General features: G+C 31.6%; 1 protein-coding gene across 2 annotated transcripts in view; it reads left to right on the top strand.

The window, feature by feature from the left end:
• Positions 1–21,471, top strand: part of LOC139512631 (collagen alpha-1(V) chain-like) — a 74,422-nt gene extending 52,951 nt beyond the window's left edge. For both annotated transcript variants that reach the window (XM_071300378.1, XM_071300379.1), the window contains 21 exons: positions 167–220; positions 923–976; positions 1,618–1,779; positions 2,415–2,522; positions 4,122–4,229; positions 4,566–4,619; positions 5,274–5,327; positions 5,635–5,688; positions 6,970–7,077; positions 7,395–7,448; positions 9,476–9,529; positions 10,066–10,119; positions 13,487–13,594; positions 14,800–14,853; positions 15,268–15,303; positions 16,134–16,169; positions 16,862–17,198; positions 17,812–17,924; positions 18,245–18,316; positions 19,119–19,322; positions 19,992–21,471. In XM_071300378.1, coding sequence (XP_071156479.1) covers positions 167–220; positions 923–976; positions 1,618–1,779; positions 2,415–2,522; positions 4,122–4,229; positions 4,566–4,619; positions 5,274–5,327; positions 5,635–5,688; positions 6,970–7,077; positions 7,395–7,448; positions 9,476–9,529; positions 10,066–10,119; positions 13,487–13,594; positions 14,800–14,853; positions 15,268–15,303; positions 16,134–16,169; positions 16,862–17,198; positions 17,812–17,924; positions 18,245–18,316; positions 19,119–19,322; positions 19,992–20,135 — 2,022 coding nt within the window. In that variant the 3' untranslated portion in view covers positions 20,136–21,471. The remainder of the gene's footprint in view (positions 1–166; positions 221–922; positions 977–1,617; positions 1,780–2,414; positions 2,523–4,121; positions 4,230–4,565; positions 4,620–5,273; positions 5,328–5,634; positions 5,689–6,969; positions 7,078–7,394; positions 7,449–9,475; positions 9,530–10,065; positions 10,120–13,486; positions 13,595–14,799; positions 14,854–15,267; positions 15,304–16,133; positions 16,170–16,861; positions 17,199–17,811; positions 17,925–18,244; positions 18,317–19,118; positions 19,323–19,991) is intronic.
• Positions 21,472–22,121: the final 650 nt, after the last annotated feature.

Below are 22,121 nucleotides of genomic sequence, written 5' to 3'. Positions count from 1 at the left end.
TGGCTAAATAATACCAGTATTATCAGATATAACATTGAACCTAAACAGAGATGTTGAAATTTAAAGCAGTTAGATATAAGTCAATCTGAATAAAGCATACATGTGATACATTAGTTAAAGTATTGAATCATGAATATGAAGGTATCCATATAATTGATAATTTCAGGGCCCACCTGGACCATCAGGACCCCAGGGTATAGTTGGACCACTTGGACCACCGGTAAGTTGCTTCATCCTAAAATAAGATTGGAGGATTTATTGTCATCAACAAAATTAACAGTGCTTAGTATTAGTGCTATTTGAACTTTCATATGTGAATCAAACCACATATGATTTTCATCAATAATACAGGTTAATAGAATAGATAAAACTAAATAAAAGTAAGATATTGACTAGGATAAATTTGAAATATTTGAATAGTAGGTATTAACAAGATTATCTCCAGTTTCTGTTTGCATCATAAAAGGATGTATGTCCCCATCTGTTACACACAGATTCTTTTTTGCATCTATATTACTTGTTTATATTCTTCAATACTCTAAGTAATATGCATGTGTTGAAGTGACATTCATTTCTATATGAAAAAATAGCATAAACCAATTGAAACCTATGGATGTACTCCACAATTTTTTTAACACACCTTATAATAAGGATGCAGAATACAATGAAAGAGACAGTCATTTATGTAACATGTAAAATGGTACAGAGTAATTATTTACTTTTTGACACAAATTAAATACTACATATTTTAAATGCAATGCAATCTATTGATTAATACATAGTTGTGATGATGGTGAATATTTTAAAGAATGCGACAGACAGATAACATTGCACCAATATATTTATGATTTAAGATTGATATGCTGCACTTAAAATGTGTATGTATCATATTATTCTAGTAAATGATGTCTATTTATTTTAGGGACCAATTGGTGAGCCTGGAATTCAAGGAATCCAAGGTCCAGTTGGAATGAAGGTAAATTTTATTATTAGGCGCTTAACAATGTGAAGATAAAGACTTTATAATTGGTTATTAAATTTAATACTTTTTCAAGAATGTTTTCTTACGGAAAGCACAAGGATCCTATGTTTTTTGTCCCATTTGAAAAACTTATATCTCATTGGAATTTGAATACAGTTTAAGTTCATTTAGAGTAAGTACTATGGTATGAAATGAATTATAAAGACAAAAAGCCCATGATTGGTTGAGTAGACAATTTAATCTTTTTTCTACTTGTATATTTTATGATTTAATTTAATTGATTATAGGGTACTGAGGGACCAAGAGGATTAGTTGGACCTCCAGGTTTAGTGGGACTACAAGGATTACCTGGAGTAGAAGGGTCTATTTTGTATATTTTATGATTTAATTTAATTGATTATAGGGTACTGAGGGACCAAGAGGATTAGTAGGACCTCCAGGTTTAGTGGGACTACAAGAATTACCTGGAGTAGAAGGGTCTATTTTGTATATTTTATGATTTAATTTAATTGATAATAGGGTACTGAGGGACCAAGAGGATTAGTTGGACCTCCAGGTTTAGTGGGACTACACGGATTACCTGGAGTAGAAGGGTCTATTTTGTATATTTTATGATTTAATTTAATTGATTATAGGGTACTGAGGGACCAAGAGGATTAGTTGGACCTCCAGGTTTAGAGGGACTACAAGGTTTACCTGGAGCTGAAGGATCTAAGGGAGAGAGTGGAGATCTTGGTAAAGTTGGACCACCTGGCCCACCTGGACCTGTTGGAAAACCAGGAACAGCAGGACCACCAGTAAGTTACACAAATTAGTGTGGATATATTTATTTTTGAAGATAGCAATTTAAGTTGAATAAGGGAAACTTACATTTCTTGGATATTTAATTTCCTGTATTTTCCAAAGTCTGCTTACAAGACTATAAATTTTGTTTACTTCGTTGAACTTCAAAATTCATGGACCACTTGTTCCCATGAAATCAACTAAAATTGGTATCCAATGAGTGATGATGAATCCACAGTAGTACTTAAAATAATAGTTTCCAGAACATCAATATTTTCTTTGGTTGTGTTAGCGATCACTATATTTCATAAACTTTATAGCTTTCAGACCATTTCAGAGTATGTTCCTTGATAATTACATCTTTTGTCAAAGCATTGATTCCAGGACATTATTTGTCAATTGTCTCTCAAGGTTCTTTCAAATAAAAATTTCATAATTTTATTCAATTTAGATTCTCTAGAATTGTTTCTTTGCACATAACCCTTTGTCATAATATCAGATTAAAATAGTAATACATAAAACAACAATGTAAAAACTTGATGTACTATGGTTCAAAATTTGTAAAAGGAATTAATCAGATGTATATGTATTTTGTTCTGTAGCATTTAATTTCAGATGAGAAAACTTGTATTCTTTCATTTTTCAAAAGGGTGTTCCTGGAAGCGAAGGACAATTAGGACCTGAAGGAAAGCAAGGACAGAAGGGAGAGCAGGGAACTCCAGGTGAACCAGGATACAGGGGACTAGATGGAATGATGGTAAGATTACCAATTGTAAAGGTATTGTCATCAATTTGAATTCTTAATTGCTAATTTTTTTTTCGTTACCTTAAAATTTATCATAGACAGAAACTGTAGACAGTATAAAATAATCAGCAAAAGATAGTGAATCTGATCTACAAAAATACATACATGATGGATACCATGGTTTGGCTCTCTATGGTACATTTAGTTTTTGTCCTCGAATGACACGTTTTGGCCAATTCAAACATTTTTGCTTTTTGTTTTGAAATATATAATCAACAAACAAAAACTGAAAAGATTTGACTGTGAAAGGTTTTAAAATATAAAAATAGGTAAGTAATTCCAGCTCGTTGATGCATAAGTTATTAAGGGGAGACTATTCATTTACAATTTCATGTATTGGTACCTTTTTTCAGTAAGCAAAACCATCCTACTGGCAATTGGCCTTTTTGATGGACTATGGTAATCTCATTGTTCGTAAAACCAAAATGAAAAAAACGTAACGTCATTGGTTGAATTTCCGTTGTTTAGAATGGTTATATACCAATCGTAACGTTTTGGTGTAAGCATTTGAAAACATTACCCAGAATGCATTAGATTTTGAAATGGGGAATTGAAATGGTCTTTTTGGTACTCAATAACAAAAAATATTCACTTGCATAACAACCCAACAGTTTGATCTTACTTGTTGGTTCATAATCAATCAGATTAGGTGTACTTCTAAAGATTTACTAGTTTATATCTGTCTACTTTTAAAGATTTGTTTATTGTTGTGGTAATGTTATTGTTTGTGTGTGGTTTTAACCATTCAACAAAATTATGTCTCTTTAAACAATAAAAAAAAAATGTGTTACAGACAGGCTTCCATAAAGAAATATTATTGATAATAAAGGCACATTTGAATATTAACAAATGATCTGCGTCGTATAGAAACGGACCTTATGCAAGTGAATATCAATGCATCTGTTTTCTTATTTTGGTTTGAAAAATATCTTTAAGAATTGTCTATAACTGTTTGATAATTGAGTTTTATACGAACCATACAAAACAAACCAAAATTCCTCTTTAATTTATTTAATATTTAAATGTTATATTATAAATCAATGTCTTATATGTGGTGATGTTATACTATTGTTTCAGAAAAAGGGAGAAGGTTTGGTACCATTAAAACGTTTAATCCCGCTGCAAATGTTTGCATCTGTCCTAAGTCAGAAATCTGATGTACAGTAGTTGTCGTTTGTTTATGTAATTTATACGTGTTTCTCGTTTTTTTTTATATAAATTAGACCCCTGGTTTTCCCATTTGAATGGTTTTACAATAGTAATTTTGGGGCCCTTTATAGCTTGTTGTTAGGTGTGAGCCAAGGCTCTGTGTTGAAGACCGTACCTTGACCTATAATGGTTTACTTTTATAATTGTTACTTGGATGGAGAGTTGTCTCATTGACACTCATACCACATCTTCCTATATCTATTTATACATTTACATGTTTATGTACACTTGCATAAGGTTGATATCTATCAGACACAGCTCCAATGTTAAAGTTTCACAGACATAGATGTGTTGGTATAAGGTTGGGAAATATGATAAAGTTTTTATTATGTATCCTTATAGGGACCACAAGGACAACCAGGAGACAAGGGTGACAGTGGAAGACAAGGTAACCAAGGACCAGCTGGTGAAAGGGGAGAAGTTGGACCATTTGGACCTAAAGGCCATGCTGTAAGTTCTTTTTATCAGTAACAGACTAATATGGTGTCTACTCTTATTATTTGGTCTTTTTTTTAACCTTTGGCAGTAACTTCATGTCTTTTATATTGCAAATTATAAATTTGTCTTGTATGGAGTAACAACAACAAAAATTCAAAAGGGTTAAGACTTTTCTAATACTTATTCTGCAATGAAATGTTTTATATGGTAAAATGAAATGTAATTGTAATAAAATAAATAATTCTATATTCTTTTTTACCTGTTTGTGAGCATTAAATTGTTAGAAGTAAATATTACCAGATGAAAAGAGCTAACAGAAATGATAGATTCAATAATTTACATTTTCAGGGTATGCCTGGAGATCCAGGAATGACAGGACCATCTGGGGAACCAGGTCACAAGGTTAGTATTACTTCAGGTTATTGTCCATCGTAATGTTTAAAGCTTAGTCATGCATACCATTTCTCTGAAGGTCATGAATACCATTTCTCTGAAGGTCATGAATAGCATTTCTCTTAAGGTCATGCATTAATATGAACATTCAAGCATATTGATGACTTACACTTAGGTGTAGCAATTTTCAAAACAGTATCTAGATTTTTCATATAAATTTCTAAAAGCAAAAGCAAATATATTTGACAGAAATTACCTCAAAGGAATTTGTCTTGTATGGAAAATTTATGACAAGGCAGCACATTACACAAAACTTAATTTTAAATGCTGTTATGAAATACTGAAACCATTTATATATTTTTTCTGCAACATGTTTGATGTAAATGTGGCAAAGAGAACAAATGTAGACAGTAGTGATGAAATACTTAGATTGATCAATGGCAGAGGTTTAGGTTGTGATAACAGATTGATCAATGGCAGAGGTTTAGGTTGTGATAACAGATTGATCAATGGCAGAGGTTTAGGTTGTGACAACAGATTCATATTTTTTTTGTGTATGATTTGCCAAAGGACATTTATCATAGTACAAATGCAAGCTTATAATTGGTATTGAGGATTTAGATTGTATTCAAGGTATACTGCATCCCAATTTATACTTTGTAGGGAGAGGCAGGCAGAGATGGACCAGAAGGACCCAAGGGACCGCCGGGACCAGCAGTAAGTTACAAAATTCGTTTATCAAACTTAGCTAATGTTAAAAAAGAAGATGTGGTATGATTCCCAACAGGACCATTTATTTACCACATTTTAGATATTGATTATACAGATTCAAAAATAAATTTATGATTTAATTAATAAATCAGTCAAACTGTTTTCAAATGTTCACTATTGGTTTTCATGTTAATTCAAACTGTCCCTGACTTTCATAACTAGACCTTTACAAACAAGTACACAAATGTTTTGCAATTTTAAATACATTCTCATTTAGTAATTGTTTGTTCTTAACATAATTTGTGAATTACAGGGACCAGTTGGCTCACCTGGTGACCCAGGGTTACCTGGAAGAAATGGAAAACAGGTAAGACATTTACATTTAAAAATAAAAATTATAAACACTCATGAATTGAGGAATATGATATGAATTTGGTTTCATTTTTTAAGGAGGAGGTATAGCTAGAACCAATGAATTTGCTTAAGGTGGTACATTACACTAAAGGGAGATAACTCTGTAAAAATGTACTGAACAATTTAATACCGTTCAATTGTTAATGAAAATTAAGCTTCTCAATGATCAAAATTAGTGTTTTTATCAAACTGCAATATAGACTAGGAATTTTGAATTTTTTTTATTTTTGTCAAAGGGTCAAAGTAAATATTCTGTCAAAATTTTAAGAAAATTAAACTAGCCAAATTAATTTCAGTGAAGGTGTTTGGTACCATTTTAAAAAGTTAAATTATTCAATCATTAGAAATTATGATTTTTAAATTTATATAATTTTTAGATTTTTTTATTCAAAATGCTGAAAGAGTTTACTTTTCTTATCTTCTACTTTTGATTTAATTAGTTTAAGATTTACTTATCTTGGGTAACTAACAAACTTGTGTCCTTCATAAGAATTGAATAAAACTTATATATGTTAAAATGTTCAATTGTAAGCTTCCAATGATAAATAATTTAAGAAATGACATTTGTTTTGCATACTGCAAAACTCAAACATTTCATGTTTTCATTTGGTGTCAAATTGAAGTAACAAAAGTTGAGCTCTTTATACATTAGCTACATGCTACCAAACTTCAAATGTTTGAAAGTTATTGCAAATTAGCAGTACCAATAGATATACAGAATTTCATGAGATCCTATCACCAGGATTTGTTATGTAGGGCATACAAACAGACACTCATTTCATACATGGTTTTCATGGATAAATTTTATACTTTACAGTAGCATTTGATCAACTTCTTATATTTTTTAAAATAAAAAAAAAAACAAAAAACATTGTATCATTAACAAAATTTTGTGTGACATTTTTTCAGCCAGTCTGGATAATATAAATACAAGGTGCTATTGTATATCTGATAGTTGATTAAGTTTGAGTTAAACAATGATCAATTAAACAAGAATATCAGAGGTGGATTTAGGGGGGCGGTGGGCCAGCCCCCCCTTTTTTGGAAAAAATTTGGTTGCTGATATAGAGAATCACTGAAGCGTGACTGGAGCAGGCCCCCTCTTAGGCAGTCAGTGGGCCCCCACTTCTGAGAATTTCTTGATCCGCCACTGAATATATCTTAAGTTTCAAACTTTTAGAAAAAGTAATTTTTAATGTTGATTGGTGTAATTTTACACAATATTACATTGCAGGGAGACGCAGGTGCACCTGGTGTACCCGGGGCAATAGGAGAAGTTGGAATTAAAGGAAGTCAAGGAATGAAGGGAAATTCTGGACCAAGAGGACCAGCCGGACCCGCAGTAAGTACTATCTAAAAAAAAGTTAATTCAAAAAGTAGTTGGACAGCACATATTTTAAAGAATAAAAATTGTGTAAAAACTGTTCAACTTTGATAATTTTAATCTGGGAAATTATATCTAAAGCAAAAAAAAAAGCTCACTATGAAAAAAATTAATGTAGATCTGACTGCAAAGTCATAAGTGCATAACCTTATATGTTTAAAAAGACTTTCTAGTGATTAATTTTAGAAGAGAATCAACAAGATTTATTACAAAGGATTTTTTATTTGAACACAACTTTTGATGGAAAATTAATATTAAAGTAATTACTTTGTTAGGGCCAACCAGGAGTACAAGGAACTTCAGGACCTAGAGGAAATCCAGGCCCTGTGGTATGTATATACAAGTGTTTGTCACATGTAGATTTAATGTATGATAGCAAATGTTGTATGATTTGATTGATAAGTGTTTGCTTTATGCTGCCTTATAGGGCAAAAAGGCCAAACCACAGCTATTACCGGTAATTGTAAAGAAATATTTGATTTTTTTATAAAGTGCAAACATAAAGATTTCTGTCAAAAGGTTTTATGATTACCGGTACATGATATCTAACTTTTCAGTTAATCCATTTAATCTTTTTGAAAATAAAGTTAAGAATTGTGGTATGTATTGCCAATTAGGCAACTATAAATAGTTAAAAGTAAAGTAGGCAACTATTGATAGGCTAAAGAGTTAAGTAGGCAACTATCCATATGCTACAGAGTAGAGTAGGCAACTATACATAGGATAAATAGTAAAGTAGGCAACTATCCATAGACTAAAAAGAACAGATGTGAACACTTCAACCTTCAACAATGAGCAATAATTCCCATACAAAATAAAAAGCTATATTGAGCCCCAATCAGAAGAGAAAACCAATGGCCTGATTTTAATAGTCCAATGACAGAAAAACGAATATGGACGACAGCAACTAACAATTTTTGTCGAGCCTGCAACTTTTGTTGCAGAAAGCTCGATATAGGGATAGTGATCCGGTGGCGGCGGCTACGGCGGTGGGGCGGCGGTGTTAGCTAACTTCTTAAAAGCTTTATATTTTAGAAGGTGGAAGACCTGGATGCTTCATACTTTGTATATAGATGCCTCATGTTACGAAGTTTCCGTCAGTCACATGTCCAATGTCCTTGACCTCATTTTCATGGTTCAGTGACCACTTGAAAAAAAGTTCAAATTTTTTGTAATGTTGAATTCTCTCTTATTATAAGTAATAGGATAACTATATTTGATATGTGCGTACCTTGAAAGGTCCTCATGTCTGTCAGACAGTTTTCACTTGACCTCGACCTCATTTCATGGATCAGTGAACAAGGTTAAGTTTTGGTGGTCAAGTCCATATCTCAGATACTACAAGCAATAGGGCTAGTATATTCGGTGTATGGAAGGACTGTATGGTGTACATGTCCAACTGGCAGGTGTCATCTGACCTTGACCTCATTTTCATGGTTCACTGGTTATAGTTAAATTTTTGTGTTTTGGTCTGTTTTTCTCATACTATATGCAATAGGTCTACTATATTTGTTGTATGGAATGATTGTAAGGTGTACCTATCTAGCGGGCAGATGTCATGTGACCTTGACCTCATTTTCATGGTTCAGTGGTCAAAGTTAAGTTTTTGAGTTTTGGTCTTTTTATTTAATACTATATGCCATAGGTCATCTATATTTGGTGTATGGAAATATTTTATGATCTTTATGTCAGTCGCGCAGGTTTTATTTGACCATGACCTCATTTTCACGGTTCATTGCACAGTGTTAAGTTTTTGTGTTTTGGTCTATTTTTCTTAAACTATAAGTAATAGGTCAACTATATATGTTGTATAGAAGCATTGTTAGCTGTACATGTCTGCCTGGCATGGTTCATCTGACCTTGACCTCATTTTCAAGGTTCATTGGTCTTTGTTTAGTTATCTTGGTTAATGTTAAGTTAATGTGACAGTTGTATTAAAGCTTATCTTTATACTTAGGACTATCAACATAATATCAATGATTAGTATAGAAGGCGAGACATTTCAGCGTGTGCACTCTTGTGTTTACATGATGTTAGAATATGTGTCATGGAGAGTTGCTCTTATCATGAATTCATGCTGCTATTATATACTACCTATAACTTATCTGTAAGAAAAATAGACAACTCAATTTACCTTACTTTTGTACAATATGTAGGCTTATGTCAATTTTTAATGTATGATGTATGTTGTATGTGTGTTTTCTCTTCTGTGAGAACAGAAATATGGACAACAAATTCATATATGGTAGCAATTTATGCCAAAGGAATTTGAGAATTTTGTATCTTTAATGGGTAAAAAAAATGTTTAAAAGTAATGAATGGTAAAAGTATGATAATTATAAATACAATATTACAGGGAGAAGCTGGTTCCACAGGACCACCTGGTTTATCTGGAGAACAGGGACTTCTTGTAAGTATACATAACACTACAACTTTTGTTCAATTTCTAGTATCATGAAAGAATATGTGGTGTCACAAGTTGTATGAAGAGGGAAAGGTCTTCTGCTATAAAAAAAAATTGACAAAATTTGACTTCATGTTGTAAAGATTTTACCTTAAAGAGGGGAAGGAGACCACTGAACAGATTTTACATCAACCACAAATAATGGATAGCTGTAAGAAAAAAGAACAGCTAAAAATGCAATCTTACATGTTCTGACAATGGTTTACATGTAATGGACAAACAATTACTTAAGTTGGAATCAAACAGATAAAACTGAGAGATATTTTTTATCAGAATGTTTGAGATTTTCAAAAAGAGTTTAACTTCATGAAGAGCTGATAAGATATTAAACTAGATAAGGTTAATTAAGTCTTTATGTTAATGGTATCTGGGTGAGAAATGATGACTTTTAATTTTTTTTACAACAGATAATACAAGGTGGTAGGATAACCATTATTTGGCCTTGTTACCTTTTTAAATTGTGGTAATTTTGTATGTTGTAGGGACCACTAGGACCATCTGGCTCAAAGGGAGAAAGAGGAGAGAAGGGGATAAAGGTAAGATTATTCTATTACAAATCCAATTGTCAAGTGAGTAAAATAGATCTCAGTGTTCTAACATTTAATAGAATATAGGAAAATATATGCTCTTACAACTTAATATCAGCACCTGATGATAATAAATTACACTTGTCAGAAAATTTGTTGACACTTCCTATCTCAGATTGTTTTTTATATTATTATAATTTTAGTACTTCTAAGAGGTTTAGCTATGTGGCATTTAATTTTCTCAACTGTGATATTCTTTGCAATTATTTTGCTTCTTTGGTATTTTCCAAAGTTGGAGTTGTATAAATTATAAAAAAAGCAACTATCTGTATTTTATCAAAAATATATTTATTTTGTTGGGTGGTTGTTTTACATTTAAAAGAGAAAAGGAAACCATTCAGATAAGTAAATCAGATTCATAGAATGGATATTAAGTTCATCCGTCGTGCTTTCGTTGAGTTTCTTGTCTGCCACCCACTCTCTTACTCTGTCTATGTCTTCCATTGTGATGATTTACGCAGAAAATCGTTAACAATAATGTCACTGCAGAACTTGCGGTTCAGTTAACATCCATACACTAATCTTGAAGAACTTGGTACTAAATCGAGTAGACAATCTCTTAATCAGCGCGAGGCTGTTTACATGTCACACATATCGGCAATATAGCATTTATGTTGCAAAAAATGCATCCCAAGCGCCACAGTCTAGTTTTAATGACCACAAAGCCCGAGAAAGATCATTCTCTGTTTCGGTCAGGTAGTAATCAAATGATGAAATTTCTTCCTTGGACAGAAGGAACCACTCTGGAATTTCCAATAAAAGTTTAAATTGTTCCAAAACAGCGGCCATAGCATGAAAATGTTCTAGACTTGCATATCATTTACGAATGCTTAATATTCCTGTATGTAAAATTAAATCAAAAATAGTTTCTGCTGAAAACTTTGTTGCTTACAGCCACGCCAAATTGAAAATGAAGTTAGCACACTTTGTTTCAAACAATTTTTATACGACCGCAAAATTTGAAAAAATTTTCGTCGTATATTGCTATCACTTTGGCGTCGGCGTCGTCGTCGTCGTCCGAATACTTTTAGTTTTCGCACTCTAACTTTAGTAAAAGTGAATAGAAATCAATGAAATTTTAACACAAGGTTTATGACCACAAAAGGAAGGTTGGGATTGATTTTGGGAGTTTTGGTCCCAACATTTTAGGAATTAGGGGCCAAAAAGGGCCCAAATATGCATTTTCTTGGTTTTCGCACTATAACTTTAGTTTAAGTGAATAGAAATCTATGAAATTTTGACACAAGGTTTATGACCACAAAAGGAAGGTTGGGATTGATTTTGGGAGTTTTGGTTCCAACAGTTTAGGAATTAAGGGCCAAAAAAGGGCCCAAATAAGCATTATTCTTGGTTTTCGCACAATAACTTTAGTATAAGTAAATAGAAATCAATGAAATTTTAACACAAGGTTTATGACCACAAAAGGAAGGTTTGGATTGATTTTTGGAGTTGAGGTCACAACAGTTTATGAATTAGGGGCCAAAAAGGGGCCCAAATAAGCATTATTTTTGGTTTTTGCACCATAACTTTAGTATAAGTAAATAGAAATCTATGAAATTTAAATACAAGGTTTATGACCATAAAAGGAAGGTTGGGTTTGATTTTGGGAGTTTTGGTCCTAACAGTTTAGGAATAAGGGCCCAAAGGGTCCAAAATTGAACTTTGTGTGATTTCATCAAAAATTGAATAATTGGGGTTCTTTGATATGCCGAATCTAACTATGTATGTAGATTCTTAATTTTTGGTCTCGTTTTCAAATTGGTCTACATTAAGGTCCAAAGGGTCCAAAATTAAACTTAGTTTGATTTTAACAAAAATTGAATCCTTGGGGTTCTTTGATATGCTGAATTTAAAAATGTACTTAGATTTTTAATTATTGGCCTAGTTTTCAAGTTGGTCCAAATGGGGGTCCAAAATTAAACTTTGTTTGATTTCATCAAAAATTGAATAAATGGGTTCTTTGATATGCCAAATCTAACTGTGTATGTAGATTCTTAATTTTTGGTCCAGTTTTCAAATTGGTCTACATTAAGGTCCAAAGGGTCCAAAATTAAACTAAGTTTGATTTTAACAAAAATTAAATTCTTGGGCTTATTTGATATGCTTTATCTAAATATGTACTTTGATTTTTGATTATGGGCCCAGTTTTCAAGTTGGTCCAAATCAGGATTCCATATCAAGTATTGTGCAATAGCAAGAAATTTTCAATTGCACAGTATTGCACAATAGCAAGAAATATCTAATTGCACAATATTGTGCAATAGCAATTAATTTTCAATTGGAGTTATCTTTCTTTGTATAGAATAGTAGTTGATAATATATGTTGGAAATTTGCCAGACATGACTATGATGTCATTTTCTATTTTTATTTGCCAATAACTTTATGTAAATAACTTCATTGGAAATTTGCCAATATAAAATGTTGCTGATGAAGTTTTTTTTATTGTTTTATACAATAAACAATGTATATTCACTTTTACTACCAACCAATCTTTACCATTCAGTGATAACAAGCACTTTATTTTACATTTTAATATTTTATGATGTATTTAAAAGAGTAGTTATTGTTGCAAACTCCATTAGAAATTTGAATTGATATCAGTTTTGGAGAAAGGGAAACGGGGATGTGAAAAAAAAGGGGGGGGGTTTAAATTTTTCTCATTTCAGATTTCATAAATAAAAAGAAAATTTCTTCAAACATTTTTTTGAGAGGATTAATATTCAACAGCATAGTGAATTGCTCAAAGGCAAAAAAAAACTTTTAAGTTCATTAGACCACATTCATTCTGTGTCAGAAACCTATGCTGTGTCAACTATTTAATTTTAGATTTAAAAAGTTTGAAGAAGAAATCTTTAATTGATTTGTAAAATCTTGACATTTGTTTTGTGTAAAAAAAACCCATGTAATGTCAAAAATTTGATCACAATCCAAATTCAGAGCTGTATCACGCTTGAATGTTTTGTCCATACTTGCCCCAACTGTTCAGGGTTCGACCTCTGCGGTCGTATAAAGCTGCGCCCTGCGGAGCACCTGGTTTAATTAGTCATGTGACTGGTCAACATGAGAGCCACCTTCCTATTGGTTTCAGTCAGTCTCTTGACCAAATATGGACTGACGTCCGAGAGGCAGACATGCCCCAGCTGTAATCCTACACCACCTTTGTATGTTGTGGAGTTTCCCTTATCAGTGCCCCACAGGATGCATATGTCTGATAGTGATTTTATTTTGATTAATAATATATTTAACTAAATACCCCAAAAACTTGATTGCACATACCTGTTATAGTCAAATTAAAGTAATAACTTTGTCCTTTAGGGAAATACTGGTAGAGTTGGACCACCTGGTGTAATTGGTGATCCTGGACCAAAAGGACATCCTGGACCTCAAGGCCCACCTGGAGAGAAAGGAGATCGTGGACCTTTAGTAAGTTAATTTAAAACTGATGTTAAAAGTATGTTTAAATTTAAAATAAGATACTTAGCAAGCACTGTACTCAAGTACTCGTTATTGATTTTCAGGGGAAATGAAAATAGGGGTTTAAAACTTCTAATTGTCCACTTAATGATTTATTTACAAATTAAGATATACATTTGTGATCTCTGTCTGATAGAAAATAGTACATTGATATTAAGAATTTTATCTGTTTTACTTATTTTGTACTGATCATGTTTCATAGAATACATTATAGCCTAATATTAGTACAGCAAAATCCTGAATGCCTCAATAATTTGTACATAGAAGATGCCGTTTTTTTAGGAGATCTATTTTCCCTTTTAGAGCTCCTAAATTCTTAGGTTTTGTTTTGATTTCTATTGTTCAATGTAGTTTTCAGTGTAGTGTTTTATGGATGATGATTGTCTATTAATTTTTTTTATCCCCCCCCCCTTAGGCAATGGGGACATTAAGTTTTACATAAGTCCTTCCTTCTTTCTGTCGTTTTGTCTGTCCCACATTTAGTTTCAGCACTCTAACTCAAGTTTTTCTCATCCAAATTTTATGAAACTCATACACAGAATTCAAATCTGTGCAGTGAGTCAATTGCCATTCTATTTTAACTGGGGAAATTGCAAAGCATGAATGCACTCATCTCCTCAGATACTTTCACCTTTATAGCCCACCTTATTGCTCCCTATTAGAGTTATTGCCCTTTGATGACAATTTATACCATTTTTTTGTGGTTTTGCCTTATATCTTAAAAATTATGATAGATAGATAGATAGAAACTTATATAAGATAAGCAAAGATTATAAGCAAGTCAAGATTTACTAACAAGTCAAATTTTGACAATATAGCTAGTAGATTGTCACTCTTTATAGGAGTGATTGCCCTTAAATGAGGATTTATTCTTTTGTGTTTTGAGCAAAATTAAAGACAATAAAGATAAACTAAACAAGCTAAATGATCAGCTATACAAGATCAACAAAACAGATTTTTTTTTATGTTTAAAAGCTATATTTCATGTGACACTTTTTTTGAAATAGTGCTAAGTAAATATCCACAACTCAATCATTTATTTTCCTTTCAAATTCAATGTGGAACTTTGCTATTCTTGATGAACTAGTATATATTCAAGAACTTAGACATGAATACTTATTATATGTGTGTTTTAAAGTCATATATTTTTACAGGGTCAAAATGGACCACCAGGATTAATGGGAGTTGAAGGCATGCCAGGCTCACCAGTAAGTAATTTATTCAACATATATGTAGCTTATAAATATAAGATACAAAGGCAATATGTACTAAGAAATATTGATCTGTTTGTTATGTGTTTTGGCATAACCTACTTTTTATAAGCCATTTGTAATAAAAGATATTATTTGGCTCCAAAAGTTAACCTTAAAAAATGAAGAAACAATGAAAATTTGTTTGCATGGAAAATTATAAAATACTGTTAAAAGTAATGAAGATGTAAATAGGACATTGTATCGAGTTTTATTTGCCAATAGTAGATTAGCTAGAATGGATGTTGTATTTGAATACATGTACACACATAACTTTTTTTATGAAGCAGATTGAATATAAGTTTATTTCCATCATGTTTTTCTATTGTTTCTGTAAATTATGATTACCATAAAGTGTTTATTATATTTCAGGGCCAAGAAGGACCTCCAGGACCTAAAGGAGAACAAGTGAGTATGACTGGCCTTCTATAGCTGACTATGTGGTATGGACTGTTCTCATTGTTGAAGGCTGTATGGTGACCTATAGTTGTTAATTTCTGTGTCATTTGGTCTCTTGTGGAGAGTTGTGTAATTGGCAATCACACCACATCTTTTTTTTTATATAGGGTTGTATATTGTGTGTTGTGTTTCCAATCATCACAATTCTGATGATGTGTTCCTGACTTAATTTGCTGCACTAGAAACCAGAAAGGAAGATGTTTTTTTTATATTTTAAGATGAACAATTTGAACAGGCAATTTTGAAACCATTTTGTACTTGAATAACTATACACAATTCTTTTAAATATACACTTCACTGGTTTAAACATGGTCATCACATCAGCATATTTGAAAGCAAAGAGTAACAGTCTATCATTCTTCCATCCAGGAAGTTGGTGGACCCTCATCATATTGCTTGGTTCTCATAGCTGGATCATCTTGCCAGATCATCTTAGTTGCCGTTTGTTTTCTTGTCTGTTCATACTTTGTTTACAGATAATGACTTTTGCTTTAATTATTTTATAATTGATATTTTTGATGTGAGATGATAAGAAAAAAAAAATATTCAGGGAAAACAGTTTTTCTTGCTGTGAATATGCATTTTACTGACAGATATTCACTTTTAATTTCAACTTCTGGTGAATTTGCCAATATTTATATACTTGGATTTCCTTTAATGATAGAACTAATGATCAATTCAACAAATACACTCATTAGCATAATACACGTGACATTTATAGTTGTCCTCCATGCTGGAGTTGCAACAATTAGTTGTTTAAAGTTATTATTTTATTTTAGGGACTTGATGGTCCAAAGGGAAATATTGGTCCACCGGTAAGTTACTTTTCATTAACATTTTAATCATTAAGAGTAGATTTAATTTTGTATGATTTAATCCATATTGGAAATTGGCTAGATTGATCAAACATTGAAGTGATAAATGTCTGATACATTTTTGTATTTTTGCATGGAAACCAATAGATGTTATATAGTAAACTTGTCTTAGGTCTCCTTGCTTGACAAGTTATTTATGTCAGTGGCACCTTATTTTGTTAATAATAATACATAAAGATACATGTCCATTGTTTTTAGCTCACCTGGCCCGAAAACAAAGATTTCCCCAATAGGAAAGGTGATTTCCTATTTGATATGAAGGTCACAGACATCAAAGATCAAGCTGATATAATAAGTGAGATTGGGGAGATGCTGTTGATCCTACTGGCTAAAATTATTTTAAGAACATGGACAGGATATGATGCAGGAAAATATTTGGCAATGCTGTCATATTGCACTACAGCACTGTCAAACATGATGCCCTTGTAATCAATTTTTAAATGAAATTCAAGTGGCTTCATTCATATAATCGAACAACTATTACAAGATTTTAGATTAAAAAAAAATAGTTTTATTTACTATTTATTGTTATTTTATATTAAAAAAAGGAGAAAGAAAGACAAAAAGAAGTTTTGATCAATGACATATGAAATTTGATGGCTATATTTGAACAATAATTTTCTTTTCTTTAGGGTCCAGCTGGGCCAATGGGGCCACCAGGTGAACAACAGGCCTTCCCAGCTGAACTTCTTGGTAGATACATAAATCAAGGTGACAAAGCTGGTTCAAATGGTCGTAGACGAAGGTCTGTACCAGACTTCCAGAGTGATATGGCTGTTATGGTAGAAGACATGGGTTCAAAACAGGTTGAACTGAAAGAAGGAGTAACTCTAGTAGTTAGTAGACTGTTTAGTCAGATAGATCAGCTTAGAGCCGAGGTAAAGAAGATAAGATACCCTACTGGACAAGAAGACAGTCCAGCACCAACCTGCCGTGACATTCAAATGGTCCATGAAGACGCTAAAGATGGTATGTTAGATTTCCTAAACACTCCTGGCTATTTCCATGGATGTTTTGTTGTTGATATTTTCAATGAATATTTTTTAAGTTGGACAAATTATAGAACATTGAACTAAATAATAGAATCAAAAGTATTGTAGGTAGGTAGAAGGGATTTTTCACTGTTGTTCAGTCCCGAGTTGAATATTCTTTTCATTGCATAAGCTATTGATGTAAATAAAGAAGAAAATGCAAACAACTATATATGTTCCTGTACGGTCTCACTTGGTTGTGATTTTAACTTAAACAATGTCTTGACAAAACATATTGCTGTATGACGACAGAGTAGTGCAATTACAGGATGTCTTTGACTTTTTAAAATATTATATTTTATTTGTCTTAAAAAACAAGGTATTTCATTGGAACGATTAAAATGATTTTAAATTATCTTTTATTTGCTGTGATATAAAATGTTATTTACCATATGAAAATGCTCACATGTCCCTTTACATTTTTGAATTAAAAATTCCATTTTGTCTGAAAATTGTAAGATTTCCAGTCAACTCTAACAAGCTTTAAATCTTATTTTCAGTTTTCTAAGACATTTCACAGATGTAAGTTATTAATGATATTTGTATTTTAGGTTGGTATTGGGTTGATCCTAATCTTGGTTCTCCAAGTGATGCGATGAAAGTCTGGTGTAACATGGAGGCTGGAGGCCAGACTTGTGTTCATCCTCTGAAAAAATCAGGAGGGGTAAGTTTTCTAAGGATAACTTGTCTAATCTCTGACTGATTGGTTAATATGTCTTGTGAATATTTTGCTGACTTTCAAAAATTTGTGTATCTATTCTTTTCAAACAAAAATTTTGTTAGTAAATGGTACATTTTAATTTGATGATGCGCTATTGAACAAGGGAGCTATATATATTATTATTACATTACATTGATGGCAAAAATAATTTGATTTCTTAATGATGATAACTTAATTTGTTTATTATCACACTCAACTCTTAATGGTAACTTTATTGATTGTAAATAAAAAATTAGTCTTATTTAAAAAAAAATCTGTTTCAGGTACCTCTTAAAGCTTGGCCAAGAAAGAAGGATGGCAATCCATTCTTTAGTGAAATGAAAGGAGGTTCAACGGTAAGATTTACTAATTTATCTTTAATATATGTTATTGATTTATTTCTCGCTATATGAAAGGTTCATATATGACCATACTTCGAATATATGTTAATTGATTCATTACAATTTATGTTTGAGCTCTTTATTTCTTATTTGAGTACTGTAACAAAGGAGATCATTTGATTTATTAGATTTTTTTTTTTTGCAGTTGGTGTGAAAATACACTTTGTATGCCCCAGTGTAGGGGCATTAAGTTTTACCCTTGTCCGTCTGAATGTACATCAGTATGTACATCCGTCTGTATGTCCCAAAGTTGGTTTCTGTTCTCTGACTTCAGTTTGCTTCAAGCAAATGTTGTGGAACTTATACACAATGCTTATTACCAAAAAAAAAACAAACATATCAAGTTTGAATTTTGGTGGCATCACTTTAACCTTGCTAGAGTTATGCCACTCTACAAATGGAAAATTGCTGAATTTTTCGTTTCTGTACTCTAAAATAAGTTTGCATCAACCAAATTTTAAGAAACTTATACTTATAACCACAAAACTGAGATTAAGTACAAATTTGGGTAGAGTCCCTTTTACTTTTCTTCAGTTATGTTCCTTTATAACTTTATATGATATGCCAGCATGGACACATTCCCCATTTATTAAAAGTTCAAAATACCGAAAGGAGATTAGCCAAATCTTTTTAGGAAAAATCATAAGAAGACATTTGGTTCAAAACATAAAAATGAATGTACATTTATTATTTCTTGATTGGTATTTTTAGTTTATGATTGCTTTGTTAACATGAGTCACATTTTTTCCATTTACAGATTGAATATCCTGATGAAGTCCAATTGGCTTTCCTCCGTTTAAGTAGTCTGGAAGCATCACAGAAGTTTACTTACTATTGTAAGAAATCAATAGCATGGTTTGACTCAGAAATGTCCAATTATGACCAAGCCATCACACTTGAAGGTTACAATAAAGAAAAGATAGACACAACTGATGTCAGCAATGTCAACGATGGATGTGCTGTGAGTTAAATACTATGATTACAACAAGCAAACCAGAAAATAAAAACATTGCTTTTAAAAGTCATTAATGAGGTCAAATAGCTTTCATCTTCCTTCAGGAAACAAACATGAATGTCTTATTTTAAATGTTATTACACACCTTCATAATAAAATATTTTCTCTATTTACATTTTGTAATAGAATAATATAAAACAAAATTAGTAAAACAAAGTGCTTTCGATGGTGTTTGATATGAGTTAGGGATGATAAAAAGCTGTTGCAGTTTTAACATGAAATAAGTTTAAAAGCACATGGTATCTCATTCTAAAATGACATTCTTCTTTTGTAAACAAAGCTTTGTTCTTAATTAAATAAAACATGGGTTACATGTGCTTTATGTTACATTTAAATTTGCAAGTCAGTTGGGTTTTTAAAAACCCTGGAGGTCAAAATGGACATTACTGCAGGAGTTGCATTGCACACATGTTTTAAGGTCTGATTAAAAAAAACTTTAATTTTCTTTAATTATTTCAATTTTTTCATTACACGCTCTATTTAACAAGGATTTCCTTTGTGAATACCTATGTTTTTGTTTGTCAATATCGCTTCATTATGTGAGGATTAAATCAGATTTGTCAGCAATCAACATATATTTCATATTTTCATGCCCCCTATTTCTTATATTTGCAGGATCGTTCTGGAGAGGGCAAGACTATATTTGATGTCTATGCCTCTGATGTTTCAATTCTACCAATCATGGACTTTGCACCTAAAGATTATGGAGCAGATGGCCAAGAGTTTGGATTTGAAGCAGGACCTGTTTGTTTCTTCTAGAACCTACATGTCTGTGTCATGCAGTTCAAATAGAAACTTGGACAACCACAGTATGCACTGCTTAATGTTCTACACAGCAAAACAGTTTATGTTGCTTTATTTTTCAGTAGTTTTAAAAATGAATATACAAAACATGTCTTAGGAAATTTGCATAGCTCAATAAATTTGCTTAATTGGTGCTTCCAAAAAAACAAAAATTACTGCACATATTATTTATTTTTTAAATATTACATGCCATGTATGTGAGATAATTGTATATGTTAGAAAGAAATGTAAGCTTTTGTAATTGAATAATCCATCACAAACAATGTATATGTTAGAAAGAAAATGTTAGGAAATTTGATAATCAAGCACAGACCAATTTTATTGTCTCACTTTTGTTCTTTCTATTCATTTATTTCTTATTGCACATTTTTCATTTTAAGCTACCAATCAAAAAGTTAGACTTAATTTTATAAAAGAAATAAAAATGTTTTTATATACTGCTCAACATGAAGTAGAACATTACACACCATATATTTTTGTCAATTTCTAGGAAGTATTGATTTGTAGAATTTTACAGCTGCTTATTTTGAATTGTAAATATTATCAGAATTCAAGCCTGTCAGAAATTTCTATGTGTAATTTTTTTATAGTGTTCTTTTAACTGTTTTCTAACTTTCCTCCTTTCTATAGCTATAGCTGTATTGATGATTTTTTTTCTGTATTGGAATCTGTATTGCTCAGGTGAAATGTTTTGCTTTAGGTGACTTTTTCCATTACCTCTGAACAAGTTTGTTTTTTTTTTAATTTACAAAAAATACAAAATTGACTACTTGCAAGAATATTGGTTAATACTTATGATTGGTAATGAAAAATGAATTACACCTATTAGCAGACGAGAGGCTTTAAATTATTCCAGCAATAACAAAAGTAGATTTGTGACAGGCTTGACAATTGTTTGTTTATATACAGCAGGCAGGGGCCAAGTGGAAATAAAACATATATCTAATCTATATAGTCTGTAAGGAGAAGCTGGTTCTGTGATTTAACATTGTATTATGTAATTTTGTATCATTGTTTTTACTTTTTTATGATTTTTTTATTTGCAAATGTTTGAATATTTGTTATTTTCTCAGAAAACATTTGTAAAAATTTTTTTAAAAGGAATGCATTTTCATACAGTTTCTCTTTTATTGGAACTTACTTTTAATCGCTTGTGATGTTTTTGTGTAAAGTAAGGAAAATTTAAACATTTGTATTTTACTTATTATCCGTCCAATCACAGAACAGCATGACAACTAGCTCAATCACTGCCATAGAACACATTTTTGCAAAATAAAAGTATTTACCTTTTCATTTTTAGTTTGTTTTTTATGAGATGTTGTTAGTATGTGATTTAATAGAAATGATCACAAAGAATTGGCATTTGTATTGTACAATTTATTTAACACTACTTTCTGCTGTTTTTATAGATTAATCGATGGTTGTTTAACGCCACTCTCAACACTATTGTGCTATTTCCTGGCGATCAGTTGAGGAAGCTAGAGTGCCCGGATAGATATAAAAAATGGGGAAACTATTAATGATTTTCATTTCTAAAAACTTCTTGATCTCTTATAGCCAGTCCTTATTAAAATTATAAATAAGATTGCTCCCTCTTTGAAATATATCACTAACCATTCTATAGACACTGTTACTAAACATTTCATATGTTGCTAAAGTAACAAAAAATCATGGGATGATATTAAGTAAGTCAGCACTGTTCATTTATCTTTGAGTAGGGTTGAATGCTGATTACAGTAACTCCATTTTAAGCATTTATATCCACCTTTTGCAGTTTGATGAAAATGCTGACCAAATTGCAATTTCTATCATCAAGTCGACTTGTTCAACTGGTTAGAAATTTTAACCAAATGTTGTAGAAAAACTAAAGCCACAGTCAAGTCACCATAGTCCAAAGTGATAAAATAAGGCATACATGACCAGTTGGACATTTTTTATTAG

This window comes from Mytilus edulis, chromosome 2 (genome assembly GCF_963676685.1).
Source record: "Mytilus edulis chromosome 2, xbMytEdul2.2, whole genome shotgun sequence".
Lineage (NCBI taxonomy): Eukaryota > Metazoa > Mollusca > Bivalvia > Mytilida > Mytilidae > Mytilus > Mytilus edulis.
This window is presented reverse-complemented; position numbering and strand designations above follow the sequence as displayed.